The 22316-nt window shown below is 36.2% G+C and overlaps 1 protein-coding gene across 1 annotated transcript in view; it reads right to left on the reverse strand.

The window, feature by feature from the left end:
* Positions 1–22316, reverse strand: part of dgkb (diacylglycerol kinase, beta) — a 696992-nt gene that overhangs the window by 420218 nt on the left and 254458 nt on the right. The window contains exons 13-15 of the mRNA XM_028817172.2: positions 15462–15560; positions 13216–13323; positions 767–840 (exon numbers count right to left, since the gene is read on the reverse strand). Of these exons, the coding sequence (XP_028673005.1) occupies positions 767–840; positions 13216–13323; positions 15462–15560 (281 nt within the window). The remainder of the gene's footprint in view (positions 1–766; positions 841–13215; positions 13324–15461; positions 15561–22316) is intronic.

Consider the following 22316-nt stretch of genomic DNA (forward strand, 5'->3'; position numbering starts at 1 on the left):
TGTATATATGAGAATGCATTTAATTAAGTTGCATAAACATAGACATATACTGTAGATCAAACTGTCTTATTGGAAATCATTTTCTTACTAGTTTATTTCAAATTGATCATGTGATTCATGAACAGTAAAGATTCTTATCTGTGAAATGTTGCTATATTTCATAAAACATTCATAAAACAAATTACAAATAAAAATTAAAGCAATTAGACATACAGAGAAGTGTATAAAACATTACAATATTACACAGGATTCTTTTGGACTACAGTACAAAACCTATACTGTACATAAGAAACACATTTACCATTTAGATTAAAAGGGTGACGAAGAATGGACATTAGAAGAATGCCCCCAGGATAAGTCATCAGAAAGACTAATTCATTGTAATTTCTATTTCATTATATTAACTGGGCCTAGTAATATGTTGATCTCATAATTTTAACAAAGTACAGTAATAAAAGGAGAAACTGAATAATTCTTAGTAATAACCTTATTAACTCCATGAGTTATCAACTAGAACTACTCGCCAGATGACATCAGTCACGCAATTTCATCAGAAAATAGTTACAGTAGCATTCTACAAAATAAAGGTAATACCTGTAAATAAAATGAATGATGCAGGAATACATATTGGAGACATACCTTTAACAGGCTTTTAATGTTTTGGTTGTTTATCAAAGATAGAAAAAAATAATTATGCAAAAAATATATTTGCTTTACATATTATACTCTGCCATCACTGAAAATGTTTGAAACATAGAATGTTTACCTTTCTCCTTGTTTTCCTCCACTTTTAGGATTTACGAAAACCAGAAGTGGATGTGTTCCCGGGACAGGAGTGATCTAAAGTTTAGTAATAATAATAAAAAAAGAATTAATTCATACATTAGGAAAAATAAATGCTTTCTTTCAAGTAATACTGTACAATGTGAAGGTTAATTCGTACATATTTTAGTTTGAAATGAAACATGCTTCCTATATCACATATCTAATTCAATATTTAAATTTACAATGTTAAATGAATTTAAAATAGATTTTGACATTTGATCATTTAATTGTGTCTCTTTTGAGTCTGCTTTATGGTTGTGATCTAGCATGCACAACTGTTTTTATCCTAGTTTTTGAAAAAAAAACCTTTTGCTGAAGATAAGAGGCTAATAAAAGTTTATTCAACATGTTTTTCAGTTGCGTGAAAGAATGAGGGCATATTATACTTTTAAAAAATTCAAAACGAACAACTGACACATTATGTTATCACAGACAGTTCAGGATGCTGTAATTTCTTCCACTGTGTATGAACTACTTAAACCAGAGTGATCCATAATTTGTGGAGATGTTTGTTCCCTTCCTGTGTGCCAAATGTGCACCAATGAGCCTACCATTGACAGAGATAAAGCACCTAACTAGCTTAGTCTCCTGTCCCCATAGACCCAGGTAAATTAATGAGTCTCATCCAAAGGTTATGTATGATCTATTACTTCCTCTAATTATAAATAATAATCCTGATTATTATGCTGGTTAGCTAGAAAGAACTGAGATGAATGTTTCTAAATATGATTAATAGTCTTTTTTGAGAAGTGAGGATCTCCTCTATCATACCAAAATGAGCAACTTTCATTGCTGCTGACTTCTTTTATATAATAATTGTCATTCTAATCAATGAAATTCAAATCTTTGTTATAGGCTTTTGGAAGTTATAATCCAACGATACTGCATAAGAGTTTTTTGATAATGTAATATAAAAATTACATTATACTATGTATGTTAACAGTGGTTTGATGGTTTCACAGTAGACCTGTATTCATTTATCTGATTTGGTTTGAAAAAAGTGAGTACAAATGTGAGTAAATCCTCACATATACTGTATATGTGCAAGTAACACATCATACCTTACACTTAGATCTAACTACAGTGCAAATAAATGTAATGATTTGGGAAATGATTGGGAATAACTTTGAAACCATAATATTTTTAAAAAGTCCCAGTAATAATTATAAATAACTTACAACTAGTAATACAAAAACTGTTTCAAAATTTATGAAAACATTTGCATTGCTGGTTGAAAAAGTAATAGTTGAGGTAGTAAAATGTGTCTTTATGAGATTTCATTAAACAAAAGAGCAATATCTCATTAAAATAAGAATAATATGTAGCACATTACACATATATCATGGCTTAATGTACTACATGAATGACAAAAATGGTGCTGCAACTGTTGCGTTGTACCTACTGTACAAGTCTCAATGTGTTGGGTAATACACATTAGACAGGAATAAATTAAAAAAGACTTTTGTGTGGTTAAGTGCTGAATTACTATTGTAGGTGTGAGCATACACCAAGGCAAGGAAGCTCAAAGATGCAGCTGACACCCAGAACACATCAACAGCGCATCGCCAGCAGAATATGAAAATAAATGTCATTTTTCAACCTTTTTGTTAATTGCCATTGATTTATTTTAACCCTGTCAGTCTATCATTGTAGAAGTGGTACTATTTCACCATAACTGATGTGCCTTGTCTATTGCATTTCTAAAGTAACTGTAAAGAATTATTTATAATGCTGAAACCTTCATATAACCACAAAAATTCTTTTTAGAAGGTTGCTAAGTCTTTATTACAGAACAGTCTGAACAGCAATTGATAGACGACCTGATGTTAAATAGTTGACCTCTTGACATCACAATTTTTACGACTACAGTGCTGAACCACATGCAGCAACAATGCAACAAAATGACTGGGATGGCAACATAATCAACAAAACAGGGAAATCAAAAATAAATAGTAAAAATTATTTGAAATAAACTGATATTTCTTAAACCCCTACATTAAAAAATGTAATGATCTGCACTTTTTTGGAGTCTTTACAGAGTACAAATAGACTGATGAATTCAGAAATCTCACTGATATTTCTGTGGTGACTCTGAGGAAGCCGACCATATTAAATGTACTTTGACCAGTACAGAACAAGGAAGCTGTCATGTCTTTAGTTGTATTTAAATATAGCATGTATATGTCATTTTAAGTTTACACTTTGTTTAAAAAATGTAATGGTCAGTATTACCATCTCAACAGAATAATGCTTGGATAGAAACAACTGCATATTGTACTGTTTACTGAATTATAAAAAAAATGTGCAAAGCAATTGCTGCAAATAATATGTAAATTAACTAATTTGAAGGATTACTCAAACTGAAATTAATATTTAGTTTTTAAAAATCAGAAATTAGCTTTTAATGTGATTTCTGATCCTGCATTAAATCATTTACTAAATCGTGATGGTGGTTAGACCTATTGCTTCACATCTCCTTTGTTGAACTCTGTAATTTGACATTGTATAAATGCAGTTTGAAGTGTCTTCCTTTTTATTTTAATTTATTAATTAATTCATTTTGTCATTTAACTGTTGCCTAAATACACATGTTAAGACATTTTTATCCTTCTTCTATAATCTATGGTTTTCCTCTGCAATCATATTCCAGGTGTGTATGGTGCACTTCAAACTTGCATATTCAAGTTCTCATTATCAAACTGAAACACATACAAACACTAAATGCACTTGAACAATGATTGCACTTTGAAATGAAGTTACCAGGTGTACAGGTGTGGGCACTACAGCACAAATACAATTATAGCCTAAATGAGAAAATCATGATAAACTCTGGGAACCTTAGAATGGGCCTATATAAATTTAGTGTAATTTAGCCACTGTGTCTACATGTATTTGAAACTAAAACATTGGATTATAAGGCGAAATACAAGTCATTTTCGGCCAAACCATTTGGTCCAAACCACACTATTAATCTATCATTATTAGGGTTGTGCTCACCAGCTGGTAGGGTCCTGTATACTGAGAGCGAGGTTAGGAGCACACGCTGTTGGCGCATTGCCGCACCCACCACATGACAAACCAACTCACGATCCCAGATTGGGACCCGAGTGTAGCCATGCAACAGATGATACCTCGGCACCACACAAGTTCAGATGGAATGGAACCAGTGTGAGGTTTTTTATGGTGGCCGGAGTGCCAGTTCTGCCTCCAACCACCAGGTTCTTCCCTGCAGGTTGGAGGGCCTACTTGCAGGGCTGGATGCAGATTAACATCATACCCAGGACTGTATACTAAGCAAGTGTTAAATTTGTAAATAAGTTGAACACCCTTAAGCATAGAATTAACTAAAAAGTAAGCCAAAATCAATCGGTATGCAGTATTTTAAAGTTAAAAAAAGAATGTACATAGTGTTTTCATACAGTATTGACAAATAAAAGTCTACTTCTTGAAAAAAGTTAATACCTGAATATCAATAATGTTACTTTAATAGTGAATAAAAATATTTTTTTTTATAAATTATGGTCTGCAGTGTCACCTGCCCACATTGGGTAAGTGCACTGTTGTTTTTATAAAAGTGATAATATATTATGGTTGCAGAACTGTGTAATCTTCTGAGAAATGCTCAAACTATAAAACAATATTAATGTTTTATTACAGATTATTGAAAATGCTGTGCAACTGATGCTGACAGAAGATTTAATTTTACCACACAAGGGGCACTGCAAAAGTCTGTACCCTTTCATGAAAGCTCATTTATTGGTGACTTCAGAACTGCATCAATGCACTTTTTCATGCACTTGATCCCTCTGTAAATGTTCATTCATTTTTGGGAACAACTAAAAATCTCAAGGTGCTTAATTGGGTGAATATGGAGGGGGTTCAACCAGTTGGATGCCACAGTTCTCCAAAGTTTCAGTTGTCACCTTTGCAATGTTCGTCAGCGCATTGTCATGGTGGAAAAATGACTTGTTCAGAAGCGGGCGAAGGTGGCCTCCACACCTCTCACTCTTTTCTTTTGTACCATTTGCCAAACTTCCTTTTTTTGTTATAAGCACAGGAAAGAATAAACTTGATCTCTAATTGATATGAATATGGTGGCAGCTCACTAAGTACTGAAGGTTAAGGACTTCTACAACATCTCTCATCAATTGCCACTCTGTCCCTGAAACACTTCAAAAAATAATTAAATATGAACAATTGGTATTCCTTTCAATTAACATTAAGGCCAACTGCAGAACAAGTTTTGTTGAACAAATGTCTGAAACTCATAACACATACCAGTGGCATTTTTGTCATGAAAATTCTGGTGCAGTCATACTAGAATTTTCCTTTATGTATGCAGACTTCTCTAACATTAAAATAAACTTACCTAACCCCTAAAAAAATTAATCAAACAATGGAATGCTGGGCATGAAAATATGAACTACATACATTGAAACAGCAACACCACAAGATAAGAATTAAACAGCTTTGAAGTAAAAAAAAAAAGGGACAAGGCAATAAAATGGAAAAGAACATGAAAGCTGCACATTGGACAAGTGAAACACTAACTCTGTGGCTGTCTGGTATCAGTACTAACCTCCTTACGCATAGGTGATGCTAGACAGTTCAAGGCCATCAAACAATTGAAAAAACATATTTCTGCATATCTGTTCATTTAGGACCAGGACTTTGGGCTTTTTTGAAACAAGAACATCATAAAGCCTGGCATTTTTTCCACAACATGGAAGGAGCACAGGTACATTAAGTCTTTCTTGGGGGCTTTTTCAGATTTAGCAAAATCTGGCAGTCCTCCCTCAGTGGCCAGTGGAGATCAAGATGCCACTCAGCCTCATTCTAATTAGCATACTTCTGGTAATGATTTGTTTATTTTTTCTCATTAACATGGTGGCAAACTTTTCGCCAGCATTAATTACCATTTTTTCTAAGAAAAAATAAGGACTTATTACAATGTGCATCATACAGACCAAACTCACTTCTGAATAATGATGTTAAGATACTCTCCAAAGTTCTAACTAGAATGACTGACAAAGTGCTCCCTTCGGTAATATCACAAGACCAAACCGGATTTATTAAAGGTAGACACTTAGCCTCCAGTCTTTGCCACCTATTTAATGTAATATATTCACCCATAAAGTCTAACACTCCAGAGATCTTATTATCTTTGGATACATAAAAAGCATTTGATATGGTTGAATGGAACTATATGTTCAGCAGATTGCATAAATTTGGGTTTAACCCGAACAAATGTTCATGGATCAAACTACTGTATACCAGTCCAGAAGCTTCACTTTGTATCAACAATATTATTTCAGACTACTTCAAACTGGAACATGGTACTAGACAAGGATGCCCCTTGTCACCACTGCTATTTGCACTTGCCATTGAGCTATTGGCTGTTTACATTCGAAATGCATCAGAGACAAAGGGCATTTTCAGAGAAGGACTTGAACAGGAAATATCATTATATGCAGATGATATGATACTATATTCTGTGCCTGTAGCCCTAACTGTAATAGCAGAATTTCAAAAGATACCTGGACTTAAAATTAATTTTAACAACAGTATGATTTTTCCAGTGAATTCTCTAGCAAACTACATTAGATTGGACACCTTCCCTTTTATCATTGCAGATCAGTTTAAATACCTAGGGGTAAAAATCACAAGTAAATATAAAGCTCCTCTTCAATAATATTTTGCTTGGAAAAACTTAAACAAGACATGCACAGATGGTCTACCCTCCATCTTACTTTAGCAGGGAGAATTAACACTATCAAGATGAATATCCTCCCTAAGCTTCTGCTTCTATTTCAAAACATCCCCATATACATTAACAAATCATTTTTAAGGAATTAGATTCAATCATAATTTCATTTATTTTGAATTTGAAATATCCATGCATCCAAAGGGCGACCCTACAATGACCTAAATCAGAAGGTGGCATGGATCTACCAATTTTCAGTTTTATTACTGGGTGGCAAATATATAAGTTATAAAAACCTGGACATTAACACAAATAGACGAACACACACTAGCTTGGTCTGCAATAGAAAGGAAATCCTACAGCACTTCTTTATATTCCTTGCTTTGTTCACCAGTAAATACAAGGTATTGTCAGTATACTAACAGCCCAATTGTCCTTCATTCATTCAGAATATGGAACCAATGTAGGAATTACTTCAAGTTAAAGAAGTTAAAGAATATTTTATCTGTGGCACTTCTACACATTATTTCATATAGAGATTTGTATACAAATAATGTCTTTGCATTTTATGAATAATTACATGGCAAGATCCAACTTGCAAAACGTTGAAATCAAGTTCCAGCCTCATTGGGCCATATGTTTTGGATGTGCTCCAAATTAACATAATTTTCGACCAACATTTTTAAATGCCTCTTAGACAGCCTTGGTGTCACAATCACTCCTAATCCATTAATAGCTGTGTTTGGTGTACTCCCAGATGGCCTTAAATTGGAGAAGGACAAACAAACTGTAATTGCCTTTACTTCACTATTAGCATGTAGACTTATCTTGCTCAACTGAAAGAATCCTAGCCCACCTCTTTTAAATCAGTGGGTAACTGATGTTATATACTATTTAAAATTGGAAAAAAAATCAAATTCTTACTTAGAGCAGGGGTGGGCAGATTCAGTTCTGGAGGGCCGCAGTGGTTGCAGGTTTTTGTTCCAACCCAGTTGCTTAATTAAAAACCAATCCTTGTCAATTATTTAATTGCATGGCTTGCTAGTGCTTTAACTCTGCCATGTCAGGTCATTCTCATATCCTAGATTTATTTTCCTTTCTAAGGATATCATCCAAATGATTTGAAGTCTAAAACAGATGAGTAATTCTCAGTGCTTCACTTTTTTCTCTTCACTTTCCTTCCAAGTATTTAATTAAACCAAATAGTGCATGATAAATACACACAGGTGTAAATGAAAACAAGCTAAATGGAGAAATGCTGGTCTCTTTTGTCATTTGCATGGTATTGCTAATTAGGAGCAATTAAAAACCAAGAATACAGCTGTTTAAGACTAAAATAAGCAATAAGGGTTCAAAATCTTAACGAGCGAAACAACTAAAGTGAAGCTGAAGTGTTACTTGAGCAATAAGAGCTTCTTATTAAGCAAATGGGTTGGAGCAAAAACCTGCAGCCACTGCGGCCCTCCAGGACTGAATCTGCCCACCCCTGACTTAGAGGATCTGTTCAAAACATTTTTAAAACCTGTCAGGATCTAATCAATAACATTTTAGAATAAACATTTATATTCCCTCTTTACTACTCTCAAAATTTTACTCTGGCTGTTGGCCTTCCTCTCTGTCTCAAGGGTGGGGGTTGAATTTAATTTAGTTTTGTTAAGTTTGACATGATTTATGGAACGTTACATGCTTTTAATAAATTCAATAAAAGATAAACATAAATAAAATGAAGTTTGAAAGCTGTTAGTGGAAGGATTTTGGGGGGTGTTGGAAATGTTTATAAACCATTCCCACCATGTTTACTGCTTGTGTTCTTTAGTTTGGACTTTTCTTTTCTTCTGTTTTTGTTTTCTTTCTGTTTTGGCATTCATAGAGGCATTGGTAATACAATGTACACAAAGTGTATTCTGGCCAATTCAGATCTGTGATTGCTTTGAAAAATAAGAAGTGGAATTGTCTCCTTCCAAGAATTAAATTTTTTAAGGAACTCTGCTTTGTTTTGGGCACACAACATGTTTGCTTTATTTGCTAATTAAAATTATTTATTCTAGGAAGGAAGGTGGCTCTCTGGATTAACAGCAATAGAAAGAATTGCATGAATGAACTTTTTTACTTATGTTTTTTCATACAGTGGCATCACTTGCCAAGCAAAAGTTAAATTCATTTTGCAAGCTGCCCACCACTCTTTAAGCAGTGACTAAAATTTGTTTTGTTTGCCTATGAGTATTTTAAAGAGCAGAAGATCGACGGCATCCCTAGTTGCATGAAATCAGCCACCTCTATCCTATATGTAACTGCACAATATTTCAGTTCAAGCAAGGCATAATCCAGGTGGTTGTCCAATGGTGGAAAGCAGCCATCTCCAATTTTCTGTATTATGTATTTCATCCAAATGCTTCATCAAAATTCTACAGTATGTTTGACTCGTTTTCATTACTGTGTCATGATACTTGCCTTCACTGACCTTGAGTCCCTATCTGTTAATAAATTTGTCTTGCGCTTACTGTAACTCAAGGATTTGAACCTGAGTAGATAGATAGATAGATAGATAGATAGATAGATAGATAGATAGATAGATAGATAGATAGATAGATAGATAGATAGATAGATACTTTATTAATCCCAATGGGAAATTCACAGTAGACTGAAACTTCAAGAAATTCAGGTTTTATCATTGGCATTTATTTAACTTTCAGTCATAACATTGTTCAGATTAGAAATATTATATAAATCTGTAGTTTTTTAGTTGTAGAAAAGCTACTACATTCATTTATATACAAAAGATGTGACTACTCTGTAATGCTTCGCATACAGATTGTCCTGATGATTCAGTTACTACTCTTCAGTTATTTAAAAGCCTGACAACTTAAATTCTAATTAAAACTAGGAAGCATTGCCCTATATTCACATCCTAAATGAATATATTGACCCTTTAAATGTAAATGGCTTAACCTCAGTTAATGTACAGCATTTATTGCAATCTCAAAATGCAGGTCTTCTTAAAACTTCTAGAATAAATAAAATTGTTATGGAAGACAGACCCTTTAGCTATACAGCATCCAAAATTTAAAATGACCTCCATGACAGCGGTAAAGATGATCCATCAGCCTCAGCGTTTAACTGAAGATAAACAACCTTGTTTTAGCATGGCCAATTAGACTGCTCATACCTATTTTATTAAAAACTGTGGCAGCAGTTTCAACTGACTGCAACTACGTTTTTCAGAATCTGTTTCTCTTCTTGCTTGTAAAATCACTATGACTGTCATTACTCTTTAAATTGTCACAGGAGCAATGACAAACCCAACATCAAACCTACATTGCATTTCATCAAAATCATTTACATTTAATTGTTCCGTATTGTACTGTAAAGTGGTAGGGAGGGGCAACCAGACAACAGACCACAGACATTTGTTTTTCTGGAATCTTTGTTGACTGAAATTTTGCATTTTTCCCCTTCCCCTCGTCTATCTGGCCTTATCTTAACATTTAAAAATAGCTTAACATGTTTATTGTTTACTGTGTATCAACAGTAAAAGTGGCAGATGCATGAGTGTGAGACTTGGTATTTTAAAATATGTTAAAATATTACTTCATACTTTTCAGTATGTTAAATTAATTGATTTAATGTAAACTACATCATCACTACCAATTTAACAGCTGTTTTCCAGCTTTACCGATGTTAGCTGGTTGCCCCACAAACCTTTTTCCTCTATGGGTCTGGGAATCCTTTCCCCTGTAATTCCATCTGGCTACACCTCTTCACCTAATCGTCCTCTGTGCTTTCGCATCACATGCCCAAAACATGTAGTCTGTTTCTCCTCGGCACAGCACCTATCACCTCTCTTAGCTCAGCATTTGTCTTCCTCTCACTCTGTGACATTCCAAACAACCATCTGATCATTCTCATCATCCATTTTTTGCAGCATTGCCTTTGTTTCATCTTCATTAGCCATGTTGCACTCCCATAGAGCATATAACACCTCACAAAGCTTTCATAAAAAGTCTTCCTTGAATGCCAGAGAGGCTCCTTTAGAATTTGGAAAATGGGACAGCTTCCAGAATTTCTTCTATACATCCTTCACACTATCACTGCTGTGATGAAGTGCAAAACAGAAGGAAAGTGTACTGAAGGCAAAATGGAAAGGTAAAGATGTGAAAATACTTAATGGGAAATGTGGAGGTGAAGAGGGTAAGCTAGTAGGTTTGTTGGTAAATGAATGAATATAGTCTTGGCATATTCCCCACAGATTTGTAGAAGTGATGAAGAGAAAGATGAGATTTAGGACAGGTTGATGAAGGTGACGGCTCACAGAAAGAGCATTGAAGTGGGAGGTGACATTAATAGGCATGAGAATGTCGCAGTTTGTGAGACTCAATGACTGTGTTTCTGATACAGATGTGAGCAACACTGGAATACCACAAGTAACACCCCTGTCTCATTTTCTCTTCACTCTGTAAACCTCTGACTACAAATATAACACCAGGTCACGTCACTTGCAGAAATTCTTGCAGAAAGTGATTCTGCACTTATTGGGTGTATTGATAAAGGGGATGTGTCAGACTATAGGAGTGAGTTGGAGAACTTTGTTTCTTGATGCAAAGGGAATTGTCTGCACCTTAACACTAGCAAAACCAAGGAACTGGTTATTGACTTTTGCCACACCAACAATCTATATCCGGTTACTATTCAAAGAATGGATGTAGAGGTGGTCCACTCCCTCAGGTACCCATTAATTGACAGGTTGTATTGCTCTCGGAACACAGAGGAACTATCTAAGAAAGGGTAGAAAGGTTCTTTTTCCTTAGGATACTGCATTCCTTTAATGTGGGAAGTGACATCCTTCATATCTTCTATAACTCTGTAATGGCCAGTGTGATTTTTTCTGTTGTTGTGTGCTCAAGATACAGGATGCATTGTGGACCCCCTGGAGGGAGAAGTGAAGGAAAAAATTAAAACCAAGCATATTATAAACAATGCTGCACATCGTCTCTCTTACAAACTAACACTGAGGACTTCCAGCCATTCAATTATTTAGCAGAAGTGTGTCAAGAAATGCTGCTGGGGCTCCTATATACCAATGTAATACCTCACTGTGACTGTGACAGCCAAGTCAGAATTCTTCTTTCTTTTTAATGTTCTTGCTTTACAGTCTGGTGTGTGTTCAAACCAAAATGTGTGAATATTTACTTATCTACTTGTTTATATATTTATTTATTTAAAGAGGTTCTGTATAAAGCCAAATTTCACCCTCTGGACAAATAAAGTTGTGATAAATGCCATAGGCGATGGCGATATTGTTGTTGTGAAAATAATCGGTGCCCCATGAAAATGAGACTGTAAATAACACAGTTGGCAGCCTTTTATCAAAGTTTATTGTTTAAAGTCAATCCATTCAGTAAGGAGGGGTGTTTAATAATATGACACTTAACAAAGTGGACAGGCATAGAATGCAGCTGAGCTCACAAGAAAGCGTGGCGGAGACACGAAAGCACAATGCAGTAAAGCAAAAATATATATATGTGCACACATATATTATTTATTTATTTATTTTATGTATTGAGTTACTTTTACAAATGTTGTTTGGTGCAAGATTGCCGATTGCTGTGGACTGCTTATAATCAGTCCTGCTGTAAATGAACTTAAAGTTGATCGCTTATTTATTTATTTTTTTTAAAAGTGTAGTTTTGACATTTGTGGTGTTTTTAGTACATGACAAGAAAACCAACACTAGTTGTGAAGACTGTTACTTTCATCTGTAATCAGCACATTAACATGACATGGGGACAATTTGGTGTGGCTATTTTAAGAATGAATTTCTTTTTCTATGCTGTGAATGAGTCTAAGTCAGTCAGTCATTCATTCTCCAACCCGCTATATCCTAACTAAAGGGTCACGGGGGTCTGCTGGAGCCAATCCCAGCCAGCACTGGGCGCAAGACAGGAACAAATCCCCGGGCAGGGCGACAGCCCACCGCAGGTGCTGTGAATTAGAATCTTGCATATGCTGATAATCTTAAAAGCACATAAAGCACAAGGGAGTATGACGGGGTTGTGAATTTTGCACTACAGCATCCCTTCAAGGATTTTTCCTTCCCATCTGCACTTATTCAGTGTTGGCGAAGGTATGCATCATCTGTGTTTTTGGTTGTTTTAGTGAGAACACAGACCATTTTGTAAACAATGTGAAAACACTAGTATGGACTAAGATTGTTTTGTTGAAAAATGCTGATTTTAGTAGTGTGGACATAGTGTAACAAGAGGATGCCATTTACAAGTTTATCTGAACTGATTAACTATTAACTAGGCTGCATTTCATATCATCCAGTCCCATGTTACAAATGGCATGTTATATGTTTATTAAACTTGGCAGGGTTATTGGTTGCTCTCATTGTGCTTTGCAAAAAGAACTTCATACATACCGTATTTCATCCAGCACTATCTATCTATCTATCTATCTATCTATCTATCTATCTATCTATCTATCTATCTATCTATCTATCTATCTATCTATCTATCTATCTATCTATCTATCTATCTATCTATCTATCTATCTATGTCCATGGGGATTTTAGCTTAATGTAAAACTCCTATACATGTTAAGTAAAATAAATGTTAATACAAAATTAAATTTGATTTTCCATAATGTAATGTATTATTATTATTATTATTTGCATAAAAATACCATACCTGAAGTCCTTGACCATCAACTGTCACAGAATTAGCTCTCTGCATCTTTGTCTTGTCTCCTAAGGATCTTGGATGCTGAGAATCTTTTTTTACTGTTGTTTGTCTCTCCTTAAAAACAAAAATAAAGTAAATGCAAAATGATATCTTGCATTCATAACAGAGTGGTAAATAGCCCATGATGAAAACAGACTGTTTTTAATTCATGTTACACAATGTATAGTATAATCTTCATTTTAAAGTTACAGAATACAGCTAATTTAGTGGTGTTGTGACTTGTCTTCTAGCAATCAGCTAATTCAGCACTTGCAATTGGGGTGCATTTCCCAAAAATTATTGAACTTAGTGAATAACGAACGAGATAATGAACAAGTTTTTCCCCAAAGCCTTTCATTATCTGACATTTAATAAACAAGTTTAAAGTAATTCTTTGTTGGGCTCCTACGCAGTGTCCACATCAGAAAAGAAGTCTGTCGCTAACAGGACCATTGATCCTACATATTTTAGTTGTCATATATATTATATTGTCACAACAGACATGTGCAAATGCAAAAAGAAAACAAGTAATAGAAAAATCAAGTATTATGTAAAAAAGCACAAAATAAAGAAATGAAAATTTTCAGTAATAGGTAAGATTACTTTAACCTATTAGTTAAAAATCTATACAAGAGCTCAAAATGTCATACGGTTTCCTTGCAAAAATGCCAAGCAGTGATTGAAGAAAAAAAAAACACTTCACAACAGAGGAGTTAAAACAACTTGTCCCTTTAATTTACTTAATGTTATAAGGATGCAGACTTTGAGTGTAACTTTCAACATGTCATCCTTTTTAATTTATTCAACTGTAAGATGTATATTTATGAATTCTAATAGTTTTGGTCAGTAACAATGAAACTAATGATAGAGTTCTGGTAAAATGTGTGAGAAGCACTAGCATGAGACTTAATATTCTGCTGCTTTAATCACATTTTTCTAAAGATTTTATTTGACTTCCTTGATCTATGTACCAGTTGCAAGCTATTACTTTTACAAAATAATGTGCTTGAAGCAGGAAATTTCTCAGTATGTCAACATCTCCTTTTACTAAGAATGCAAAACTGATCTGTTTATTACTTTTTCTAACAACATGATGAGATGCCATATTGTGAGTGGCAAACAATGAAAAATAAATTAATACAATACACAATATAATACACAAATAAGACAATAGATAAACAGTAAGTAAGACACAAAGATGTACATTTTGTAATGGCTGTATAATCAGCCTGCAGTGGGTTGGCACCCTGCCCGGGATTGGTTCCTGCCTTGTGCCCTGTGTTGGCTGGGATTGGCTCCAGCAGACCCCCGTGACCCTGTGTTCGGATTCAGCGGGTTGGAAAATGGATGGATAGATGTATAATCAGCTATAAGGGAGGTAAGAAGTGAATTGTAGGGATTTTTTTTTTATTTACATCATGCTGTCTATGGCACCATAATGAACAGCATTACCCCAAGTACTTTTAAGAATCCTGACAAAATTAAATTATAATACAGTGTTAAATAACATTCTCATTACTGATAAAGATGCTATTTTGTTGTATCATAAACTTTAAACAATTAATTTATTAGAGACAAAAATATTTGATTCACTAATAAAGAACAAATGCATTTTTTTTGAAGTTCACATGAAATATTTCACACAAATGCTGTCATTGATTTGATCAGACTACAAAGAAGCATGACGTAAAATCAACGGTGGGAAGCTCGGTAGCCTTTTCTCTTTCAAGTCACTCAAGCAGTGGATGCTTTTAAAAAGCAATAAAATATTCATGAACATAGGGAAACTGAACATGTATCTGAAAGGCAAAGTTAACAGCTTATCTGTCCATCTACAAATTCTAAATTTCTTTACTAAAAGTGGGCTTCAAAGAAAAATTTGACGTGACACTTTTGACCTACTTTGTAAAATGGCAAACCATAGGGTGGAAGACTAAAATAAAGAGAAAACCGTGTCATATATGAGACAGTACAATATATTGAGTGGGTAGTGTGGCCCAGCTTGTGACTAACACAGCCAATAAAGGACATATTCTAATGAGCATCACAGATCTAAGAAGATATGAACTGGACAAATTATAAAGGCTGTTTGATTTCTTTAATCACTCTCTAAAAGTGAGTATTCTATAGTATGGTTCCCTGTACAAATATGAAGAACTTTTAATCAAATAAAAAGTGTACATGGCATATGCAGAAAAAGAAACATTGCTTACCAGGACTACTGGACATATAGATGTTGGTGGTAAAATATGATCCCTCAGTGATCCACAGTCACATTCAGGCTTTACATGTGATGCACATTTATTATGTAGCTAAGCACAGGAAAAAAATATGAACAGCTGATGTTAACAAATCATAATCAATAACCAAAGAAATGTATAACTTAATAAAACCAATTTAACTATCATATACATGCAAGATTTGTTGTGTCTGTTCTGAGTATATATAGATCACTTCACATGTTAAATATTGCTTTTTAAAAGTCATATGATCTGTTTTTTAAAAACCGAAAGGCATGATGTCTGCTTACTTTTGCATAAGATCTACATTTTCAACATTTTCATTTTCTAAAAAGTTATCTTTGCTTTTGGTTTCCATAGTTTCTGGACATTTTTTTTTATTTTTACACATATGTATATAAAGTCAAGTAAATTCTTACCATTATATTGTCTTGTCTGTAACTGTGAATGCCTGTCCTGTGTCAACTCGAAATGGCATAGTGTCTAATACAGTATAGTTTTAATCATGAAAAATATCTACAGAAATATGAATTTTTAATGTATTGTAGCATATGAAAAGTGTAAGTTATTGAGTTCCTTATTATTAGTATCGAAAACTTGTACTGGTATTTTAAACTGAAAATTAATGTTTCTAGTAATGAGTCAGATTTTAAACAGAATTAACTTCAAGTTTATTATCTTGAACAATGTCACTTCAACACAAAAAAAATATAGAATGCAACATATATACAGTTATGTACATACACAATGTGTAAACAAAAACATGTACAGAATTTGTTCATATAATTGACTGTTCAGTCACCTTACTACATGTGCAGAGAATCTGCCCTGACTGGTGCAAATGTAAATTGTCCAGTAGAAGGAGTGAGAAAAGCCACTGCTCAGGGTGGCTGAGGTCTTTAGACTGTTTGCCTTTGTCAGGCAAAGTGTGTTGTTTTGAAACAGATGGGATCTAATTGCGTTCTGTGCCACCTACATCACCTTCTGCAGTGTTTCATTATCTTGACCCAAGCTGGTGCTGTACCAGGATATTACAGTGCCAGTGAATATGGACTCCAATGTGCACTTGTAAAGGTTAGTGAGAGCAAATGGGGAAATCTCTAGACGTCTGAGGAAGTAAAAGTGTTGGTGAGCTTTCTTGACAACAGACAAAATGTGTTGTGTCTTAACAGCATCCTTTCCAACGTAGAAGGGAAGGTGATCTGCTTTCTGTTTCCTGATATCTTTGACCAGCTTGTTGGATTTGCAGATACTGAGGGTGAGACTGTTGTCTCAACACTACAGTGTCAGCTGGTGGACCTCTTCTCTGTAAGTGTTTTTTAATTATTTGAGGTGCTCAGGTATCATCAACAAATTTAATGAAGGAGTCGGAGCTGTATTTAACCACACAGTCATAGGTGAAACAAGGAATACAGAAGGTGGCTCAGTACACTAACACAGGAGTGTCTGCATCGAGTGTTAATGTAGAGGTTGTGATGCTGCCAATCTACACATGATGAGCTCTAAAAAAGTAGCAGACCAAAGCTTATTTTGAAAAAGAGTAAATTATAAAAATGCTTTATTTTCAAAAGTCTCTAATTGCGTATGTCTGAAAATGACATGAACATTGTATGAAACTAAGCAAATATACTACTTATAACAATCCATTCATAAATTTTATTTTAAAGATTCAACTTTACTGTTATGTGTACAATAAAGGTCAAAATAGTGGCTATTTTCAGTGACAAGTCATATTACATCTAATTATAAAAAAATAATCAAAACTAGTAACATAAGTTAAAAAAACAAAAGAACAGAGAGAGGACACAAAGCTTCTGTAAAAGGCTGCTGCAGGTACAATTCTAAGCTAAATTCACCAACTTTTAGAGCTATATTTAAATCTTTTTCATAATTTTTGTACACAAGTTGTTTAAATTCCGTATTGAGCCAGAAATGGGAACACAACCAGAAACGTTTTAGTTCAAAGCCCATAGCCTTAGCTACTAGGTGCCATTATTGGCTAGGCATGCATAACACATTCCTACTTCTACAGCTTTAAAATTACATAAGTGCAGCAAAAACTAAACAGGTCTTTCTGCAAGTGATATTTGAATGAACATTTTTTTTACTAGCAACAACTGTCTTTAGTCTCAACAGAAGTAAATGTATGGTATGCTGTTCAAACAATTACTGTAGAAAGTTTGATTACAGGTTCACACGCATTATATTGATGAGATTTGTGATGAATGATTAAAGTTAACTCATAAAAAAGTAGCCCAGCAGCACTATCACCATATTCTCTCTGTTATTACATAACATTCCTATCTTTCACCCACATTTATACTCCTAACATATACAAATACTAGAGCTACAAGGAATCTCTGTAAAACTGCATACATCCTATAGGTACATTATTTCTATACCTTATTCAGTTTATTTCAGATGTCAAGTCAATAATGGCAACAAAAAAGGGAAACAGCATCTTTTAATGCACTAATCACTAACTATTAAATGTAAAAATGTTTTATAATACAACATATTAGTCATAGTTCTGACAGCTGTTCTGTAATTTTGCAAAACAGAGTTCAAAAATATTAAATCTTCGTTGGAGGTGCTGGGCTGGTTGATCTCTGAATAAGGGCTGTTTTTAATTTTACTTTAAACACTCTTATTGCATTGTGCATTCATATCTTAAGCAAGCTGTCTGTATAGTGTTGTTCACTGTCAGCAAGCTTCACATTCATTGGACATTTGATTAGTGAATCTTTGTCTGTATTAAACAGATCACAAGTGTTTGGTGATGTACCATGTGCAACAACATGCACACTACTCTGGAGAGATCAGTCATGTCATCCTTAGGCCAAATAAAGACCTTCAAAATAAGGGTACATGTAGTACTTTAGGGCATATATACTGTGTAAGACTGCTGAGTATTGCATAGTATCCTGTTAACTATGAGAAGTGTTCTTCAACAGATAAATGTATTCATATACCAGTATATTTAAGGAGTTCTTACTGCTCTCATGTACAGTAATAGCAAGGGCCTCAATTGCACCAATATGCATTTTTTATATAGTGTATAAATGAATGGTACTAATTAGTGTTGGATTAGGATTAGTCCATTAAATTATACTTTTTCAGTGTGGTTTAAGGCCAACATTTTAAAATGAAGTGCTAAAATGTATACAAATTTTATTTTACATCCTGCTGTGCCATAGCAGCAGTGTTACTTTATAATTAGAACACTAGCAGGTAAACTGAATTATTTCGTTTTTACTTTAGTAAATCTAATTCTTAATGATCTAAACAAAACTGATTCCAGAAAAATATGGTTCACAGATTTTCTTTTTCACATAAACCACAATCTAGCAATCCATTTTAGGGAGCTGCTTATTTCAATTTTGGGTCATTGTGTGGGACCAAGTTCAAGCCATCTAGAGCAAAGACCTTGCAAAGCTGATCGTAGAATACTTTACATCCCTTGATCAAAACCACACTGTTTTTTCTGTTTTCGCAGCTTAAGGATGGCTTCTTTCACCTGCATGGAGAGCTCCTTTGACCGCATGTTGTCTGTTCACAGCAAAATCTTCCACATGCAAGCACCACACCTCAAATCAACTCCAGGCCTTTTATCTGCTTAATTGATAATGATGGACTTGCCCACACCTGCCCATGAAATAGCCTTTGAGTCAATTGTCCAATTACTTTTGAGCCCCTGAAATGAAGGGATTGTGTTAAAAAATGCTTTAGTTGCCTCACATTTTTATGCAATCGTTTTGTTCACCCCACTGAATTAAAGCTGAAAGCCTGCACTTCAACTGCATCTGAGCTGTTTCATTTAAAATTCATTGTGGTAATGTACAGAACCAAAATTAAAAAAAAGTTGTCTCTGTCCAAATATTTATGGACCTAACTGTATATTAGTCCTCGTGGATTATGCGACACGGTACCCAGAGGCTGTTCCTTTGTGCTCATCTACATCTAAGGCAATCGCACGGGAACTAGTAGGGGTCTTTGCACGAGTCAGGATCCCTAACGGACCAAAGGACTCCCTTCACCTTGGAAACATTCAAGGAGACTGCCAAGTTACTGAAAATCAAGCACTTAAAAACCTTGGTATACCATACTCAAATCAACGATTTAGTAGCGAGGTTCAACCAGACTCTCAAAAAGATGCTTCGCAAGGTGGTCAGCGAGGATCGGAGGAACTGGGATCAACTCATCCTCCTCGTACTCTTTGGCTATCGGGAAGTCCCACAAGCCTCTACGGGCTTCTCCCCTTTTGAGTTGTTATACTGAAGGCAGCCCCGGGGAAATTTTGGATATCTTAAAAGAAGGTTGGGAAGGAGAGGTTCTTCCCTCGACAAACATACTCGAATATATTGCACAGGTATGCAATAGATTTGACAAAATTTGACTGATTCTAAAGAGTCATATGAAGGAAGCACAAACAGCACAGGCCTGCCTGTATGATCATGGCAAGACCCTCCGGGAGTTCCGCCCAGGGGATCGGGTCATGGTATTGATTCCCACCTCTCATTCCAAATTGCTCACCCATTGGCAAGGCCCTTACGAAATTAAGGAGAGGAAAGGATTGGTTGATTATTTGGTGAAACAACCTAATCGTCAACCAAGCGAGTGGGTGTATCATGTGAACTTGCTGAAACCGTGGAAGGAAAGGGACCCCAATCCCTCCTCTGGTCAGCCCCACTCACTCTTTGCTCAAACAGATCCCCTTAATTTTGGAGCAGAATTATCGTCCTGACAGAGGCAGGAGCTGGAATCAGCTATCCGCTCTGTCCCAGAGGTGGTGAGTGAAACACTTGGTCGGACCACTCTGATTGCGCACAATATAGTGACTGAGCCAGGGGTTATCATCCGAAAGTGGCCCCATAGACTCCCGGAGGCAAAGAAAGCTGGAACTGGAAATCAAACGAATGCTGGAACTAGGAGTGATTGAGGAAAGTTTTAGTCCCTGGTCCAGCCCCATTGTCCTCGTCCCTAAGCCCAACGGGAGTTGGAGGTTTTGCAATGACTTCTGTCAGCTTAACCAGGTATCCCAGTTCGATGCTTATCCCATGTCAAACGTGGACGACTTCCTCGAGAGGCTGGGACAGGCTAGATTCTTGACCACACTTGACATGACAAAAGGGTACTGGCAGATTCCTTTAACAGAGTCTGCGAAGGTCAAGACCACGTTTAGTACCCCTAGTGGGCACTGGCAGTATTGTGTCTTTCCATTCGGGGCTCCTGCAACTTTCCAGCGTCTGGTGGACAAAGTGCTCCAGCCCCATAACACGTATAGTGCTGCCTACCTGGATGACGTCGTCATCTATTCCAGCACATGGAGGGAACATGTGCAGCAGGTCACAACGGTATTGTGGACATTAGGAGAAGCCGGGCTTCGAATCAATCCCAAGAAATGTTTCTTCAAACTGAGAGAAGCTAGATATTTGGGCTACCTGATTGGCCAGAGTACTGTGAAGATACAGTGTTCAAATGACTGAATGCCATTCTGAAATGGCCCCATCCGCAAAACAAGAGGCAGGTCCGATCATTTCTTGGTTTGGCCGGGTACTACCACCGGTTTGTACCTAGGTTTTCTGAGAGAGCGGCGCCCTTGACCGAATTGATGAAGAAAAGAGCTCCCAACCATGTGGTATGGACTGACAAGACGGAGACTGCATTCGGTGACTTGAAACAGGCTCTGACTTCAGCACCTGCATTGATAGCCCCTAACTTTTATCCTCCAGACAGACGCTTCAGACACAGGCCTGGAAGCCATATTGAGCCAGAGCGTCAATGGTGTTGAACACCCCATCATGTACCTAAGCCAGAAACTGTTGGATCGGGAGACCAGATATGCAGCGGTGGAGAAGGAAGCCTTAGCGATTAAATGGGTGATTACCCAGTTGCGATACTATCTTTTGGGCTGAGAATTCACTCTGGTGACGGACCATGCGCCGTTAAAGTGGATGGCCCTTCACAAGGAGTCGAATCCATGGGTCACAAGGTGATTTCTTGACCTGCAACCGTACAAGTTTTCACTCGGAAGGGGTCTCTTCATGCCAACGCTGACACCCTCTCTCAGACTCACGACCTCTTGGTGCAGGTCGCCCGACCCAACGGGTCTGGGCTAAGGGGGGAGCCTTGTCACACACATGTGAATAGGAGGCAGCTGAAAGGCTTAACGACTGGTAGTAACATATCTGCCCAGGGGGCGGCAGGGTGCACTGACTCTTTTTTTAAGTCTCCTGCAGATCTTTCCCAGAGAATCTCACCAGGAGCCGCTACCTCAACATGGGACACATCATTTCCGGTCCCGGCCACAAGGATGATGTCACTTCCCCCATACAGTGTCCATTTTAGGACATCCTCCTCCCTCCGAAAAAACTCCATCCTTCCTACTACCTTCGATAAAATATTCCTCCTCCCTGCGAGGAATCCCCAGTCACCCCTCCTCCCTCCTCTCTCCTCCCTCCTCCATCCGCTCTCAGTTCTCCGATGTCCGTTTTCCGCCATCCACCCTCCTATCTCCGTCATCCGCCTTCAGCTCTCCATCAAACCCCACACTCCCCCCGCCCCCTCATCGACATTTTCGTTAATGAAGTGACGTAATACTTCAGCTCCACCTTCTTCACAAGTTCATTAGATAGATAGATAACCAAATTATTTGTCAATTATATTTCACAGTAAGAATTTACAGCACGACTCAAACGTGGGAACGAAAGTAAATGACGTTAATTGTTGAGTGTCTTTTAATATTGTTTAAGCATACATATTAACACATGTGCAATTAAACGTGTGCATTTACGGTGTGATTTTTCAGGCTTAAAAGCTCGCCTTTTA

Source organism: Erpetoichthys calabaricus, chromosome 13 (genome assembly GCF_900747795.2).
Source record: "Erpetoichthys calabaricus chromosome 13, fErpCal1.3, whole genome shotgun sequence".
Taxonomy (NCBI): Eukaryota; Metazoa; Chordata; class Cladistia; order Polypteriformes; family Polypteridae; genus Erpetoichthys; species Erpetoichthys calabaricus.